The following is a 16,894-nucleotide window of genomic DNA, read 5'->3' as shown; positions in this document are numbered from 1 at the left end:
TGATCTAGAATATATATGCTTTATGGAGTCGGCGATGTTTACTTCTATGCTTTACATGGCAAAATTATAGTAATTACCTGTACGCATACGCTTATTAACTTCGGGGCACAACATCGTATAGCTGCCATTTCTTATCAAGATATCTTGAGCAACCCCGGCATTTACTTTTTAAATTATGTTGAGTCTATTTTATGAATATCGCACCACTATATTATATAGCTCTATAGGAAAAAGGGTCGATAAATTAGTTTTTATATGGCAAAATATCCCCGACCGCATAAAGTACAAACATGTAATGCATATTATTGGTCATCATTAATAACCGAATCGATTTAGCCATTACTGTTTGCCCTTCCGTCTACCTGGCCGTAAATTTAGAATATGTCGGCAATTCGTCTATAAAAATTGACTAGACTAAAACAAAATTTTTATAAGCAATAAAATTTTAATCAAATTTTATTAAATCATACCATTTACCCCATTTAGTATGTTATACAATGGACTCAACTTTCCTTAGTTAAGATTGCCTTAAATATATTACAGACTCCGTATCGATAGCCTTAAATATTTATTCCGGCTTTTGATGCTTGTCCCCTGTAACGTTTAATGTAAATCTCTTCAGGGTCATATTTCTCCTGCAACACTTTCCATTCTTCCGGCTTATTATCTATGATATATCGTATAACTTTGTCCGTATTCTGCCTTTGTTTTTCGCTGCACTTGCTGCATTCCGTTTTTAAGGCATCAGGCAGGGATTTCTTGAGCTCTCGGCCCTCTGGCGTGCATTTTCCAGTGTCAACAAGACATTTAAAATAGTTATTGAATAAACGGTCGGATTTCAATATTTCATCCACATCAATGTTGTCATATTTTGTCGTATACTTTTCTTCAGCGGCAACATATGCTATTGCCAGGGCCAGTAACAGAAAGTAAGCCTTCATTCTGAAATAAGCTAATTAAAAATAAATACATTAATTAGTTAAGCATTCATTTCAAAGCTCTGCTCAGAATTGATTCGTATCCGATTTTCGGATACTTTCTCTAACACGGTAACCCAAGGCCAAGATAAATAAAATAGCAATTTTTGCAGAGCGGGAATAGACAAAATCGGAATATGTTTTACTCTTTTTTTTTTGTAAATTGTGACAATAGTCATATATCGAACATATTTTTTCGCAATTTGCGAAATCTAAAACCAATAAATCCGATGCAGCATATTCCGACAACAAATTTGCACTTTTACACAACGACACTGCTTGCAAAAAGTTAACGAATATGATCAGGAATATGTTGTGTACTTGAATATAAGTACAAATTGTTGTTATTTGATAAATAAAATATTTGTTTAAACAGTTCGTTAACAACTTAGTTCAAGACACTAAGTTAAATTCAAACTTAACTGAACAAATTATGATTGAATAGCCTTCTAATAAATAAATAAATTTGGAATTTACTGAATTTTGCAATGTTATGTATATATGTATACATATACACATATATATATATATGTACATATATGCATATGGAGAGATATATATATTTTTTTGAAGGAAATCAATGATTTAAGAAATTTTATAAAAACTAATATACACACATTGTCAAATAATTTTTCCACAAAACTTAAAACAGCAACTAGATTATCCACCAACTAATCGCTTTATTTGCTATGAGACTAACAAATTCAAATGTGCAACAAACAAGTTGTGAAGTAACCAAATAACTTGAACAAACTGACGACGATTTCAAAGGGGTTTGCTTTTATACATGGGCAATGATAGATATATTCGTTGTTGTCTGTTGACTATTATATATATATATATATATATATTTATCTATATCTAAATCAAAGGGGTTTGCACATATACTAATGTATAAATATGTGTGTGTGTGTTAACCCCTTTGACTTATGAATATCGACTTACAACATATGTACATACATACATACACACACATGTATACAAATGTCGACATACAAAAACGAATCTATTATTGCCCATGTATTAAAGCAAACCCCATTGAAATCCATACATGTACATGTACTTACATATGAATGTAAGTGTGAACTTTGAATCTTTAGACTTAAAAATTAAAGGCCGTCACGCTTGAATGTCAAACTGGTGATTGGTCTAAATATATTATTAACTTTGCATTTGTAATTTGTCTTACTTATACAAATTTAAATTTATATCAACACAAAATTAAAAGTTGCACTGCAAATCATAACACTGATGACTCATTTTAATACCCTGGCAGAGGAGATTGTAATTTTCAAGAAGGATACAACCCAGGATCTTTGATCAGTTTTAAGAGCAGAGTCGATGAAGTCAGGTCCTTTCATCTGTCTGTATCTCAGTTCCAATAAAAATCTATATTATATGCATGAGTAAAATCTTATCAATTACAAATCCCGACATTTATCAATATTAATGAGTTTTTTAAATGAATCTTTTTTTATTTTTCAAGATTACTAATCGAAGTCTCTGCTAGGAACAAGTTTACCATCTTTATCTTTATCTTTATCTTTTCCATAGTTATCAATAACAAACTTCACAAGGGTATTTAATCTTCGACGTGCCAAAAGAAAACTCGTCTTGATCAGTTATTCATTATTGCATGTGTGCATATATACATATTATATATACGTTAACACGTACAAAATAAAGATACGATTAAGTTAAACCTATTCATTATACCCTAAACCCATTAAATATAAATACAAAAAAAAGTATAGTTGTTTTGTGCAGATGTATGCAACAGGCTGAATGACGCATTTCCCTTGTCATCAAGTGTATTTTTTTTTTTTTATCAGCATCAATAGCAAATTCAATTATGCCATGTCTGTCTGTCAGTGCGTCTATTTGAGCGCTACGTTCGCAGAATCTATAAATGCTTTTGAACGGGAGTTCTCTTATTTCCCGTCCAGATCGCGTTTATTTCCCCGTTTCCATTCAATAAAAAAAATTAGGTCACCAAATTTGAAATTTAGCTTCTCGTATTTTATGTCAATTTTATTTTAAGCCTTCCCAACCCAAAAAATTAAATACTTAATATGTTTTCCAGTTTTCCTAATTTACTTAAAATATTTTTTTTTTTTTTAAATTTTTGTATTGTAAAATACTTATATTTTGTACTCATATTTATATATATATATATATATATATTTTTTTTGGATATTCATTTTGAAATCATTTATTCTTAGAAAAAAACCCGAATTGGGACCAAACTCTATTTAGAATGGTTTATTTGCCATTTGCTATACGCGTGAGTGCCTTGCCGCTTTTAGCACATGGTTTGCGACATTGCCAATGTAGTATGTACGGTTGTGGACGTCGATATTTGGGATCAGAAGCGTAGAGTACTGCACGGCATTGACCAGAGTAATGAAAGGCAACGTGAAGATCGCACAGATCGACTCAAAGCTAGCTTCTCCGCCAAACAGTTGAAGGTTTAGAAAAAGGCGTCGACTTTGTTTGTCACCTACACGAGATGGCCACATGGCAAGGGGTGGCAAAAGAGCCAACGACTACAAAGTCAGTGGATGCCGGGAGAGACACCATCGCCTTTTACATGATTCTGCAAACAGTCATAAGGCAGCAGCCAGCAGCTGATGTAGTGATAAATACTGGAAGGATGGCGCAGATTCGTATGGAGAACAACTACTATTGTGCATTTTGCCAGTAACATTGCACGGGACAAATAAGCTGATCGATACGTATGCGCTGCTCGATGAGGGCTCGCCTGTAACTATGATCGACGACGAGCTACTGCGCGACTTAGATCTAAATGGGGAACGGTGGGAACTAAATATACAATGGTTTGGTGCAAGAACTGCCAATGAGCCGACCAAATTGGTAAGTATGAAAATTAACGCGATATACGTACGCCGTGTCCAACCTGCGTTTACCAATGCAATCTATGTAACGACGTGATGTTGGGCAACGGAGCTCGCATTCCATTGATATCGCATTGCGGTGCGGTACCAAAGTTCTGATTGGACTAGACTACGCTCATCTCGCACTGCGAGTGCAAACTAGAAGCACAGAAGATATTCGATCACACTACGGTGAAAATAGTTCAACGCTACCAGACAGCTTTATTGTGGAGCCGCTATGATGCTGAGTTGGGAGGTACGCGGACGATGCTACGCGCTACGTGCCAGCCCGGGCATGGAAAATTCATCCTGCGATGATGAAGAACAGATGCCGCGTGATTTGTCTAGTTGCAGCAAATATTTCATTCAGAGATTCTCGAGATAGAGTCGGAAGGTGCGAACAACGGCTTGGATTCTAAGGCTCACTCGCATGTGTAGTGGACAAAGAATTGATCTTAAGAAATTCGACCTCACCGCTATGGAATGTGAGGACGCTGAGTACTTGCTGCTACGACGGGCGCTATGCGAAACGTTCCCTAAGCGGGTCCCTTGCCAGAGGACAGACTGGAGACCAAAGGATTTTCTTTTAAGGTTACGGGTCTGGAATACTTTGGACCACTCCTCGTGAAGAACGGACATCGAACGGAAAAGCGGCGTAGTACCTTGTTTACAAGACTGTCAAAAAGGTGAATGGACTGCCCAGCGAGCCCAGCTGAAGGGGTAGCCTGGGAAAGGATGGTGCAGTGTGTCAAGAGTGCTTACACCACAGAGTAAAGGAGGTGGCGCTAAAGCACCACGTAGTATAGAGTTTCCTGATCAAAGCTGAGAATTTCACCAGAAAATCCCTTTATTAACGAACGTTCTACTGAAGTCTACCAGACACACCCAGTATCCACTACCAGCGGTACGAGGGATGCGCCGCAAGGAAGCAATGATGGGTAGCATGTCTATTAAAGGACCGTTTTGGAAGCGGTGACTCTTGGAGGACCTGCGACAAGTCGAAATGCCATGGTGATACGCGACCAAGCCGTGCCACGCAGGGAGTAGCAAAAGGGCATAGTGGAGGAGCTGTATGCTGGACCAGATGGAGTGCCTCGACGCGCCAGTGTGCGCATGGCGGACGGCAGTCAAGTTCGACTGAAATCTTATCCCGTGGCTTAACAAGCCTTACTAGATGTGCAGCCTTCACAAGGGTGCTGGTCGTTCTGACATATCTTGCTTGGATGGGGCTCGTCGGTCTTCAGAGTGGTATAAGCCGTCCATTGTGGCACTAGCTTACGATCTCTTGACTCCGTTATCGCCCTTATATCTTTTGTTATCCGGTATACCGAATCGATTCGCCCATGTGTCAGAGGAGAGTCTACTCTGTTTATCGTTCCCTTTCAGCATCAGGGTGTACCCACCTGGACTCTAATCGTTGTCCAACCTCAACTTCCTCTCCACACCCTGATTGTTCTGAAGGCGGTCCCCTCCATAACATGGAATTCCTCCTATTGTCTCCAACAGGAACTATCAGACATTTTAATTTATTGGTTTGGGTACCGCATTCATATGGTTCACGGCCAACTACAACGAATAGTGGAACTTCTGGGACCTTCCACCTCGTGCCGACTGTCGCCGATTTTACTGCTTTCGGTTTCGTTTTCTAATTTTTCGATCGGGGTCATCAAATTTGGATGTCACCTTCCCGTCAAAGCTCTCTGCATCGATTAAATCATTGATATTAGTAAAGGTCGCCACTCTCGCTCGTTGAATCCAGGAGGGATATCTCTGTATAAAGAGGTGTGGAGATGCGGTTTGTAATATAAACGCCAAATCTACCCAAGATTTGTTTTTGGAACGCTGCTTGTAGTTGTGTCGCTTGGTATTTCCTGAGGCGGATCACCACCTACTTATCACCGCAATAGGCCTCTTTAATTGTCTCATAAGCACACGATCGCTAAACATTGCAGGCAAGTAATACCTCTGGGCCAGTCTAGCTATCATCTTTCTCTTTGTCGTTACCCACGGATGACGCGAAATATTCAGGAAATATACTTTCCGTCATCCACTCTGTGTCCCGAATATCGGTGTTGATGTCTATTTCCCGCGATGTGATTGGAGAAGGCACATACTCGCTCGCAACCCACATTTATGTGGAATCGGCACAGCTGTTTTTTAAAATGTTTCTGAAGGATGTCTTATTGGCGCATCGGCCATCAAATTTAGCTTGCGTCGAAATTCAAAAACAAATCAATATAGACACTTAATAATTTAATATTTTACAATTCTGCTTTAAAATTTATTTGGTTTTGCGCTTAAAAACATAAACAAATGCATTTTAGAGTGAGTGATTCCAGTTCCAGATCGCCGCGAATTTGACGCGTGTAAGATTGAGACATCCGTGGGTAAAAAAGCAACCATTATACAATCAATGCCTGAACATTTGATTATCAAGCCAGTTGCTTGTTCCGACCTTTACCATGTATGTTGGTGCAAACTCATTTTAAATGATATTTTTTCAGACTAAGACGGACAATTTTAATAGCCACCCTCAAACTTTCGTGTTTTTTTTTTATTCTTTTATGGCGTTGCTGTGCCTCTTAAATATAAACATATTACTTGGTCAATATATTTATTACATACATATTAATGGTTTTATTTTTAACTATATTAATCTTATGTATTTACAAATTTCTATAAAAGCGTACAACAACAGTATTTTTTCTTTTGTCGTTTTTCTTGCGTTAAATTCATCTCTCGAACAATAGTTGCAAACACTTCATTGACATTTATTCGATCTTTTGCTGATGCTTCAATAAAGGGACATTCCCAAAGTTGCGCCAAGGCATTACCTGGAAAAAGAAAAATTACATTTGATTAAATGGCTTGTTGCGTTATGCAGACTCCAGTATGACTCCAGAAGCGTCATTCACTACTTTTTTTTAAAAGATGACTGATTTTTTTTTAAAAATAATGACTAAAAGTAGATTAGTACTTCAATATTAAATAATTATCTAGACGTTCTACTTTGGAAATTCGAATCTGAATGAAATAAACCTCGGAACAAATTGCGCGAAAAGTGCGAAATTCTTTACACCTAAACCGTGATTTTAAATTTTTGAATATTGTGAACACATTTGACATAATTAAATACATTAATATGTAATAACATTCATAAGAGCTTAAATTATATTTACCTTCAGCAGTTGATACTTCTCTCTGGCAATCCAAATCAAATTTATTTGCTACAAGTAATATGGGTGCTGGTTGGCTTCCTTTAACTCGAGTAATCACATTTTTCATACTTGAAATATCCTGAAAAGAAAAAAATATAGCTTTGTAACAAAAATTATAAAAGAGCTTAAATTAGCTTTAAACTTGTTTTTGACGATTTCAGTTCATCGATGCAAGCATCTACTAATTTTCTGAGAAGCTGTCTTTAGGCTTTTGCTAGACCCGTTTCTGCACGCGGCAGCCACATATCACACACGTCAAAACAACGGCCACTGGTTAATTTAACTAATTTTAAAAAGCCCCTTAATTTTTTTTATTTGCGTTCTTCCAAACATTATTTCTGTCAGCGTATACAATATTAGGCTATTTTATTTATTTAATTTCAATCTGTCAAATATATATGATAGTCGGGTACTCTGGGTTAGAGCATTTCATTTTAGTCTCATTTTACTTTATTCGCCTTGTACTATCGTTTAGTTTTTTGCTTTACACTTCCATAGATATTTACCTGAAATGTTTGATGGTTTGTCAGTGAATACATCACAATAAAGCCATGTCCGTTTTTTATGTAGAGATCTCTCATAGAAGCAAATTGCTCGGTTCCAGCAGTGTCTAATATTTCCAAAACACACGGAGAACTGTCCACCTGTAAGGAATTCGATAATGTTATGAAATGCGTATTGTAGTCAAAACATATTTTAAGATTTTCAGTATAACCAAGTAAGAGTGCTGTAGTTGAGAGCGCCTGATTATCAGTAACATTTCCAAACATTGTATATTTCTTTCACATATTCTATACTTACACAATAAAATATATACACAATATACACCCAAAGAGGGCTCTGGCAACCGAGGAGGTGAAAAACTGGCCGACTGTAAACCTGCCTAATGACACGCACAACGCCCACCACAAAAAAAAATGGTCAGCTATCCTGCCAAAGCTGCTTACACGATCTGCCAGCACGAGCAGAGAGAATGCAGTGCGAACATCCCCAGCACTGCTCCCAACCAGGCTCGACAGACCCATTGTCACAGTATTCGCCAAAATGAAGGATTTTTGAAGGCGGCTACAATGCTTCTACCCATGAGGGTCGCAAACGAGCTTCTGGGCTAAGGGAAGTTGCAACAGTTGATGAAAAGCACAGACAAATTGCTACACGGAGGTAATACTAACAACCCAACAACATATTGTTGGGTCAGCACATTGCACAGCGGCTGTGCTTCATGCCTTAGCTAAACGCAACGGATTCCGATATTTATCGATATATTTTAGAATACGATATCGAAAAAACGATAGCTCTAGATCGACACGTCCACGCAAACGGATGTGGCTAGATCTTATCGGCTACTGGATGTTGTCCAAGAATATACATATATACTTTTTTTTATGGTCGGAGATGAATCCGACTGCTTGTTACATCATTTTAAATTAGTTAAATATAACTTGCTCTTGGACAATTCCCAGTGACATATAAAGGGTCGTCGCCGATATTTTTATTCGCATCCGACATTTTTCTTAAACTAAAATAAATAATCCTGCGTTACACAGGACGAAATACCTATTTTTAATAAGTTTGGGCTATAAAAATGTCAAGTACACTAAAATCATAGCCCGGTTACATCTACTAGAAAATATTTTATATACCTAGGCAATTGAATTTGCATATTTCCTTCTTTGTTGTTGTCTCTTTTGTTTTGTTCTGTTCGAGCACTATTTAAATTGATATTGTATATGTTCTAATAACCATTTATTAGTATTTCTATCTAACAACATATACTACTTCTCATGTATTTGCAGAAGTACTTATAATTACATACATATGTATGTACATATTAAAACATGAACATATTGTCCCCACATATACACACACATACACACACACCATTTTAATATGTATCTAGCTAAAACATCTATTAAAATAATAATTACATAGTATGTTCAATATTTTGATGAATCTATACATTTTCATGTCTTACAGTTCATGAGTCAGAACATAAAACCTGCAGACTTCGTAAGATACATACATTAGCAATCAGAATATTTCTCATTAAATAACAAAAATTCACTCAACGAAAATACATGCAATTTTACGCATAGGACATATACATACATTTTATAGTTGTATAAATTTACATATGTTCGTATAGGGCTATGTACATATGTATGTACAATTGTGTTTACACAATATATACTAGCTGTAAAAAAAATGTATGACAAACCTCTATTTCCTTTCGATAGAAGTCCTCAATGGTGGGGTCATATTTCTCAATAAAACATCCCGAAACGAATTGAACAGTTAGGGCCGATTTACCAACTCCACCAGAACCAAGCACAACCACTTTAAATTCGCGCATGTTTAAAGCACTTATTTGATGTACACCGAATAATGTTCCAAAATTAAAATGATATTTGAATCGTTTATGAATATAAAAGATTTATGTGTTTAGCATTGTGCAATATGTAATGTCTGAAGTCTTAAGTGTACATGCATTAACACTTTTTATAAACATTTATTAAATCTCCGATTGAAAATCATATTTTTCGTGAATATTATTAACTTCGGGCATTGGCATTCGGAGAAAACGAACAATAATCAGATTAGAGATGTGCGATATATGCACAACCTGCTAGAGGTAATATCTTAATACTCATAAAATATTTTTCAGTTTCACACTGGGTACATTTTTGAGGAACGAATGCAATTTTTTAAAGATGTTAACTACATTGGCAACATTTAGCATCTAACATATTTTAAAATGTTTGCCAAACAAAACGTTGTGAGTTAAAGCTGCAATAAATTTAATGCAGATAATTTAAATGAAGAATGCAAATCATTTTTTAAGGCACAGTGTTTTTTTATTAAGAACTAGATACAGTGTGTTTTGAGTTCCTTCACTTGGTTCATATATTTTTTGTTTGCAAAATACATGTAGATTTAGAAGATAGACGGCCTCTTAAGAAATACAATTATTAAGCTATTGATAGATTATATATTTACGAAGAAAATGGCGTTATGTTTTTTGGATGTAGTACAAACTAACGGATATGTATTGTCTGGAACATTATGGAATAGGAACACACAGAGTTGTTAAAATAAGCCTTTTAGTCAACTCTCATTGTGAAATGTGAACTGCTGTTCATATTGGCATCATCTAATATCTTTACAAATGGCAACCATACAGTGTTGTAAAAAAACGCTAAAAAACTATGATGTTTAAATTTGGACATGTCGAAAAATTTCATAACTCTCTTACAGAAATTGCACATCGCATACTAATCGATAGATACAAGAAACCATAGACCCTCTTCTGCTCTTGACAATAATCAGCATCAATAGTCACATGCCGTCGAGTCGCTTTCGCCCTTTTCATGCTGGGCTTAACAAAATTCCCAGCAATTGGACGATTGTCTAGCACTTCCAAGTCAAACATTATACCCCTTGATTCCATCAACATTTCTTTTAGTTTAAAATTTTGAATGTCCATTTTCTACCGCCCTCTGCAGCAGAACCAAACATGATTGAGACATAAGATTTAACGATTAACACATAATTGATCATCATCAACAGTTGAGTCTATCTTGCTGTGTGCGTATGTATGATCGCGTCGTTCTCACAACTTACAAGAGCTAGCGACTTGAAATGAAGGTCATCCTGGTGCCCACGCACTACGATCTGGTTTCTAATAATGGATAACTCGTCCCATTTCCAACCAATCGGTAATAATCGATAACGAAATCCTCTTTGTAAGCAAATTGTTAGGCTCTCAACGCGAGACACGCAGCTTCTGCGATAGCGTTCAATAAATGCAAGGACAACGAGGTCATTCGGGAGTGCCGATTCTTTTACGAAAACCAAATGCTGTTCGCGCAATGCGCTTGCTTGCACTGGCTTTACTATTCTGTTACCTATTTAGAGGATATGCGAGCCCGAGATACAAAAAATTGATTTTCTCGTTTCGCTCTGGCTCGCGTTAGACGCATTGATCGACTTGTGCGCACATCCACAAAATACATAAGATGCTCTGGCATTGAATGCGACTCCGCTTGGCATTGGTCAATTGGTTTTCAAGGCTTGGCATTCGACTGACAGAAAATGTGAGGTCAATTTTTGAATGATGAAGAATATATGAAAACATAGATAACCCTGAAAAAAATCGCACACCAATTCTTATCTGGTGTATAGAAACATAAATTAATGAATGTATCTTGTAAAATCGGTTTAAAATTTATACTGCTGATTGCAAAACGTTAGTTTTATTAGCTATTTTGCAAAGGAATACAAATTTATTCTGCAGGGACTTCAATGGAGCCGTTATTAAGTTCGTCAATAACATCATGGGGATGTTTTCCATCAACAGTACATCCAACACTTTGGGCTGTACCCAGAACTTCCTTGCAGGTTCCTTTTAGTTCACGAGCCATTGATCGTGGTCGCATTGTACGCGCGATTGCCAAAATATCGTCGAAAGAAATGTTTCCACTGTGTTTAACTGAAAATTAAAATTCAAGTATTAGTATATAATGTAATGTAATGGCATCTTTAGAGAAGCTATCCGGCCGGTTCCTGCAGTCCTATCTTGAGCAAACCGGGCAGCTACTAGATTTGAAACTTATTGGAAGAATCGGTAGACAAAATAGTTTTTGTATTACCTTTATCAGAATATTTTTACCAAACTCGGCATTTACAAACTTCTCTATTCTCACATATACCCAAAGCCATAAAGCAAATGTCTATAGGGGAATTAAACTTTCGGTGTGCCGAAGTTAGCCATACTTTCTTTATTTTTCATATGTCTTTCTTTGGATTTGTACCATCTGTTTCACTTTTCCGAGTATTTGCTTCCCTAATGGAAATTGGGGGTTAAAGATTTGGTGGGTTTAAAATAATTTTCCAGGAACCATAGTTTTAGAGAAACCTCGTAGTTTAAATTCGTTCAGGCTACGAGATGTAGGAGATTCCACTCGCAAGTGTGGAAATATCGCGGGAAACCATTGTATCAAACTTTTGTTTACCATTGGATCAGCTACAAGCTTTTACTCACAAATCTCTTGATTTCACTTAAAAGATGTTTTACCGAAAAGATTAATGCGTGTTTTAGCGCATTCGAAATTCCACCCACCACTTTTGTAAATTGGCGGAAAATGATTATTGAATTTTGTTTAGCATTCAATCGGATTCTAATTCGTATATGAAAATCTTAAATCCACCACTGTTGAATGGAAAATTCCTCCATTGGCCGGCTTAACTTGCAAAACTATCAAGTTGAAATTCCGTTAGCATATAATAACTTACTGTTCTTTTGTTTTTTCCTATCACGTGGAGGTTCCTTTAACGCCTTGATGATTAGGGAGGCAGCCGATGGAACCACAGATATGGTAGCCTGCCTGTTTTGAATGGTAAGGCATACCGTTATTTTAAGACCTTTCCAGTCAGAAGTAGCCTTTGCAATATCATCACCTACTTTTTTGGGAGACTAAAACAATAATTAGATTAAGAAAAATAAAGCTTAATGTATACTAACCAATCCTAGAGGACCAATTTTGGGAGCCAGCGACGAGGTGGCACCGACTTCTCCACCCACACAACGTAGGTAAACTAAAAACATTAAAATATACAACTTAGTTATGCATTGAGTCGACTTTGTTTTTGAATTAAATTACCTAACTTAACTTCCGTGGGATCAAACTTGGGCGGCATATTTATATATGTATGTTTCAAGCTGCAAAAATTAAAAGATTGTTAAAATTTTTCAAGATTTTAATTTAACAACAAGCTCGTACATACCGTCCACACAAGCGCTACGAACAGAAAGGGTCTTTCTTGAACATGGGCACGGTAAAATTAGTTTCCGGTTCTCACACAGTTGTATAGCGTTAGTTTCGGAACAATGAAATGGAACAAAAAATTTTGGGACACTGCATATTATCACACTAGCGTGGCGAAACTTATATCAATATTCCATTAAAACATATTTTAATATGGATTACAGTATTTAAAATACAGTTAAGGCGATATTTGGCCCGACGTTAGATTGCTGACTGCAAATATATTTTATTTACTAAACAATAAACTGGTATATGTACATGTATTGTATATGTAAGCTTATAAATTGTGTTTATATTAAATGGAAATGGTGTTACATATTAATATATTATATATACAAGTTTTTATTTATACAACTATTTTTGAATATATATCTCTATATATAGAACTTTTTGTCCTGACTGATAGGCGATCACTGCGCAGCCTAAGCCGTAAGAGCTAGAAAGCTGCAATTTTTTCTGTAGATACTTTTTGTGATGGAGTGGCACGTTTAGACAGGGTTTCGAAAAATTCCATCGCATATATGGATTGTGTTCCAATTTATTTCCAGAGAACTATTCGTAGAACCTTTAGAGACTTGTTTCACTCTTTTCGCAGAATCCAAGCTTTTCCGGTCGAAAATGCGACTCAAAGATTTTAGGGCTATGTCTTATGTGTTGTCCGATTTGGATTAAAAAGCTATTTTTTTAAAAGCTACACATAAGAACCTAATGAAAAAGCGTTTCTGCGATTTGGTAAATTTGACACGCAGCCGTGGTTGATCGGCCTTACACTTATTTTCAAAGATCTGTGAGTGAATTGTCCGGCCGGGGTATAACCGTTTTTATAGATATACGTCAAAATATCCCACCCCCAAAATTCGGTCAAATCTCATCCGATTTTTAAGAAGCTTGTCTCTTTCCTAATGGATTGTACCTTCAAATATACTTTATAGGCGTAGGCCCAAATTCCCCACTTCTATAACTTTCTATAAATCTCAATCATAAAAAAAAGAGTGGAAACCATATACAATTTTGGAATTTTTTTCAATTTATTGTTGTTGAACAAATTTGAATAAATCATTTTTAGTATTCATTTTGAATTCAAGTTGACGTTGAAGGATGCAAAAATTATTATAAGATATAATTTATGTAAAAAAGTCGTAAAAGTTTGTGTTTTATTATTATATTGGGGTATAATTGGTGTATATTCTATTCGTGCACAACCGTCTCCTTATTAATTATTTATTTTATTGCTCATAGTTGTTTGATTTTGTAAATGCCCATTTATGATTATATGTGCTTAGTTTTCTCCCAATACCAGAAAATTATCGATGTATGGATAAATGGAGCAGAATGCTTGTTTTCCATAAAAAACACGACAGCCAACATGCTCCATTAAATAGTCGTGAATTACAAACGAATTCCATCTTCCTTTCGTTAACATTTTTCAGGGTAAGTCCGATTGACAAAATTAAATTCTGCTTAAATTGTTTTATTAAACAGTATTTTATGTAAATGTGCTTCTTAAAAAATGACAATTGAAATTAAACTATTGTTTCATTTTCAAAATCAAACAGGCAGTTTTCATTTTGGCATTAAGTCCGTTAATGCTGAATTTTGGAATAACATTTTCGTTGGAATATAGAGTCAATCGATGAAAAGACATCACTGGCTTTTTTGGCAGCATCGACCTTAAAATGTAATCCTCTCAAACCATAATAGTCCACCAATGGCTTGGTTTGTTTATGATAGGCTTCCAGCCTTTTTTTCAGCGCATCAACATTGTCATCACTTCGTTTTATTAGAGGCTCTCCAGTAATCTATTGAAATATATTGAAAAATTCGCTCAGGTTATAAAAGGATGCTACAAGTTTGAGTATTGGAATGCGTTAACTTACGTCGTCTTTCATTTGTACTTTGGGAGGTGCAAACTCTTCGTGATAGGATCTCCCGCTCGCTTGATGAATCAACCGACCGGTTATTCTTCTTACCAATAGATTGTCATCTATAGCAAACTCAATTACAGCATCCAGGCTCGTTCTTCTTTTATCAAGCAATGTATCAAGCTAAGAAAATACATATTATATTTATAATTTTACTTACTAAAAAAATAATACCTTTTGAGCTTGCACAACTGTTCTTGGGAAACCATCAAGAAGAAATCCGTTTTTGCATTCTGGCTTATCTAAATTGGAATCAATCATATCCACTACCAGATCATCTGATACAAGTTTTCCTTCGTCCATTACTTTTTTTAGTTCGGCGCCAAGTTTCGAACCTGATGATATTTCTGCTCGTAGCATGTCGCCAGTTGATAAATGACATACACAAAACTTTTTTTGTAGCAGGGGTGCCTAATAATGATAAAAAGATAATTTTATTCTTCTATATTTATTTATAATTTATTCAATTCCAGCACTGTACGATAGCAACAGGTATTTTTTTTTATCAATTTTATCATTACTTAGTGGCCTTAAAAAAACGTCAATGAGAAAATTATCGAATTCGATAAGGACGCTTGTGAATGTGTGTACATGATGAGAGAAATTCTTAACATCTGCGGTAGGTGCCGCAAACAAGTGTCAATATAAGCACACATTTTCTTTAATAACCTTTGTGTTTCCCGAATAGAATATTTGTCTCTTATCAAAAAGACAATTGCAGTATTGCTGCGTAATGGTTTATTTAATTAACTTATAGCTATGAAGTGAAAGCGGAGGTGTGTGGATAGCTATAAAATTCAAGATAAGTGATATATAGGTATACTTTTCAAGAAGCTTTATGTAAAATTAGGTGACTAGCTCTTATAACCTCAGATTTGCTAAAATATGAGGAATTCGATAGCGATTTTAATCGATTGCTTGGAAACGGGCAGGATATCAACTATCGAAAAAAATTCGTACTCTCAGGCCTTATATATATAAGCAAACATACACTTACGAAAGCCTTTCTGCAGCTTATGTTACATTATTAATATTTTTTGATTGTATTCCCATTTACTTATTAATTAAATTGTCTTCCTGCTCTTTCATTCACCAAATGGGATGTATCCGATCTTCATATTTTTCTGGCCACAGAATGTCATCCAATGTGTGCTGCATTGGATTAGTATACGAATAGAAATGGTTTTTCGATTCAATTAACAAAACTACGTTGCTTCTATAAAAAGAAAAAACAAACAAACATGGCTGTATGGAGCCGGCTGGTTGATGCTGAGCAATAATATACATATTTATATTCATATTTATGGTCGGAGATGTTTACTTGTAACTGTCGCATACACTTGCACAATTGGAATAATATCGGTTTTGTCTTTTGTTCTCTTTATTTTTAATGGGAACACCTGTTTAATTTGTACATATAAATAAACACTTCATGTTTTACTTTAGCGCGCATTACGTACACATGTGTTGGTATGTAGTTACATAACATTGTCTACATCTATAACCCACCTGGGTTCCTTTTCCTGAGCCTGGTGGGCCTAATAGAATAGCATTTACACCAAGATTGCTAGGCTCGTAGCGCTCCACAGGTATCGATACATTTGGAGCCATAGTGTTTCAAATAGACTTCTAACTCTTCGTTTTAAGATATATTCGTTACGCTTTCATTTCCTGACAATCGCCGCAATGTTAAACGGATCACAAGAGTGAACTAGCAATAGAACTGCGAACTGAACCGAATATACTCGATAAAAATGTGCGTCAAGATAGCATCGCTCATATTCCGTCGATTATAGCTTGGTTCCGCGATCAGAACTACACATGTATATGCTACTATTCACTGTCCACACCTACTTATTATTGAGTTTAATCTCTATAAATATATCCAATTGGTAACATAATCATTTATTTTTAAATCGATTTTTTTTAATTAATGGCTGACAAAACCTAAAATAAATTAAAAATATATTATTTAAGTAATGCAATTTGTACCACATATATATAGAATTTATTGTGCATAGCGTAATCTGTTGTGCACGTAGGTAGCAATACGGCAGA

The 16,894-nt window shown here is 35.7% G+C and overlaps 4 protein-coding genes across 4 annotated transcripts; all 4 read right to left on the bottom strand.

Moving 5' to 3' along the window:
• Positions 1-425: 425 nt before the first annotated feature.
• On the bottom strand, positions 426-1,752 carry EbpIII (Ejaculatory bulb protein III). The gene is made up of 2 exons (XM_002049945.4): positions 1,595-1,752; positions 426-952 (listed from the first exon to the last, which is right to left on the bottom strand). The coding sequence occupies exon 2, from the start codon at positions 939-941 to the stop codon at positions 561-563; it is 381 nt and encodes a 126-aa protein (XP_002049981.1). The 5' UTR covers positions 942-952; positions 1,595-1,752; the 3' UTR covers positions 426-560.
• A 4,371-nt stretch (positions 1,753-6,123) lies between these two features.
• On the bottom strand, positions 6,124-9,680 carry Rap2l (Ras-associated protein 2-like). Its single transcript, XM_002049946.4, has 4 exons — positions 9,308-9,680; positions 7,596-7,733; positions 7,051-7,168; positions 6,124-6,705 (listed from the first exon to the last, which is right to left on the bottom strand). The coding sequence occupies exons 1-4, from the start codon at positions 9,440-9,442 to the stop codon at positions 6,548-6,550; spliced, it is 549 nt and encodes a 182-aa protein (XP_002049982.1). The 5' UTR covers positions 9,443-9,680; the 3' UTR covers positions 6,124-6,547.
• A 1,622-nt stretch (positions 9,681-11,302) lies between these two features.
• Positions 11,303-12,960, bottom strand: RpL12 (ribosomal protein L12). The gene is made up of 5 exons (XM_002049947.4): positions 12,874-12,960; positions 12,750-12,808; positions 12,611-12,684; positions 12,382-12,562; positions 11,303-11,578 (listed from the first exon to the last, which is right to left on the bottom strand). The coding sequence occupies exons 2-5, from the start codon at positions 12,784-12,786 to the stop codon at positions 11,373-11,375; spliced, it is 498 nt and encodes a 165-aa protein (XP_002049983.1). The 5' UTR covers positions 12,787-12,808; positions 12,874-12,960; the 3' UTR covers positions 11,303-11,372.
• A 1,409-nt stretch (positions 12,961-14,369) lies between these two features.
• Positions 14,370-16,547, bottom strand: Ak2 (Adenylate kinase 2). The gene is made up of 4 exons (XM_002049948.4): positions 16,346-16,547; positions 15,011-15,247; positions 14,792-14,959; positions 14,370-14,713 (listed from the first exon to the last, which is right to left on the bottom strand). Exons 1-4 carry the CDS (start codon positions 16,445-16,447, stop codon positions 14,498-14,500), a joined length of 723 nt encoding a protein of 240 aa, XP_002049984.1. The 5' UTR covers positions 16,448-16,547; the 3' UTR covers positions 14,370-14,497.
• Between the last annotated feature and the right edge of the window lie 347 nt (positions 16,548-16,894).

This window comes from Drosophila virilis, chromosome 5, assembly GCF_030788295.1.
Source record: "Drosophila virilis strain 15010-1051.87 chromosome 5, Dvir_AGI_RSII-ME, whole genome shotgun sequence".
Taxonomy (NCBI): Eukaryota; Metazoa; Arthropoda; class Insecta; order Diptera; family Drosophilidae; genus Drosophila; species Drosophila virilis.
This window is presented reverse-complemented; position numbering and strand designations above follow the sequence as displayed.

Excerpts from the sequence above, each read along its gene's own strand:
- Ak2 (XM_002049948.4), bottom strand. The coding sequence starts at position 16,447 with ATGGCTCCAAATGTATCGATACCTGTGGAGCGCTACGAGCCTAGCAAT. Across the intron at positions 15,248-16,345 it reads GCTCAGGAAAAGGAACCCAG|GCACCCCTGCTACAAAAAAA; the intron begins GTGGGTTATAGA and ends TATCATTATTAG. Across the intron at positions 14,714-14,791 it reads AAGTACAAATGAAAGACGAC|ATTACTGGAGAGCCTCTAAT; the intron begins GTAAGTTAACGC and ends ATATTTCAATAG.
- EbpIII (XM_002049945.4), bottom strand. The coding sequence starts at position 941 with ATGAAGGCTTACTTTCTGTTACTGGCCCTGGCAATAGCATATGTTGCC.
- Rap2l (XM_002049946.4), bottom strand. The coding sequence starts at position 9,442 with ATGCGCGAATTTAAAGTGGTTGTGCTTGGTTCTGGTGGAGTTGGTAAA. Across the intron at positions 7,169-7,595 it reads CAAACCATCAAACATTTCAG|GATATTTCAAGTATGAAAAA; the intron begins GTAAATATCTAT and ends TTTTCTTTTCAG. Across the intron at positions 6,706-7,050 it reads AGAAGTATCAACTGCTGAAG|GTAATGCCTTGGCGCAACTT; the intron begins GTAAATATAATT and ends TTCTTTTTCCAG.
- RpL12 (XM_002049947.4), bottom strand. The coding sequence starts at position 12,786 with ATGCCGCCCAAGTTTGATCCCACGGAAGTTAAGTTAG. Across the intron at positions 12,685-12,749 it reads TCCCACGGAAGTTAAGTTAG|TTTACCTACGTTGTGTGGGT; the intron begins GTAATTTAATTC and ends TAATGTTTTTAG. Across the intron at positions 11,579-12,381 it reads TAGGAAAAAACAAAAGAACA|TTAAACACAGTGGAAACATT; the intron begins GTAAGTTATTAT and ends TTTAATTTTCAG.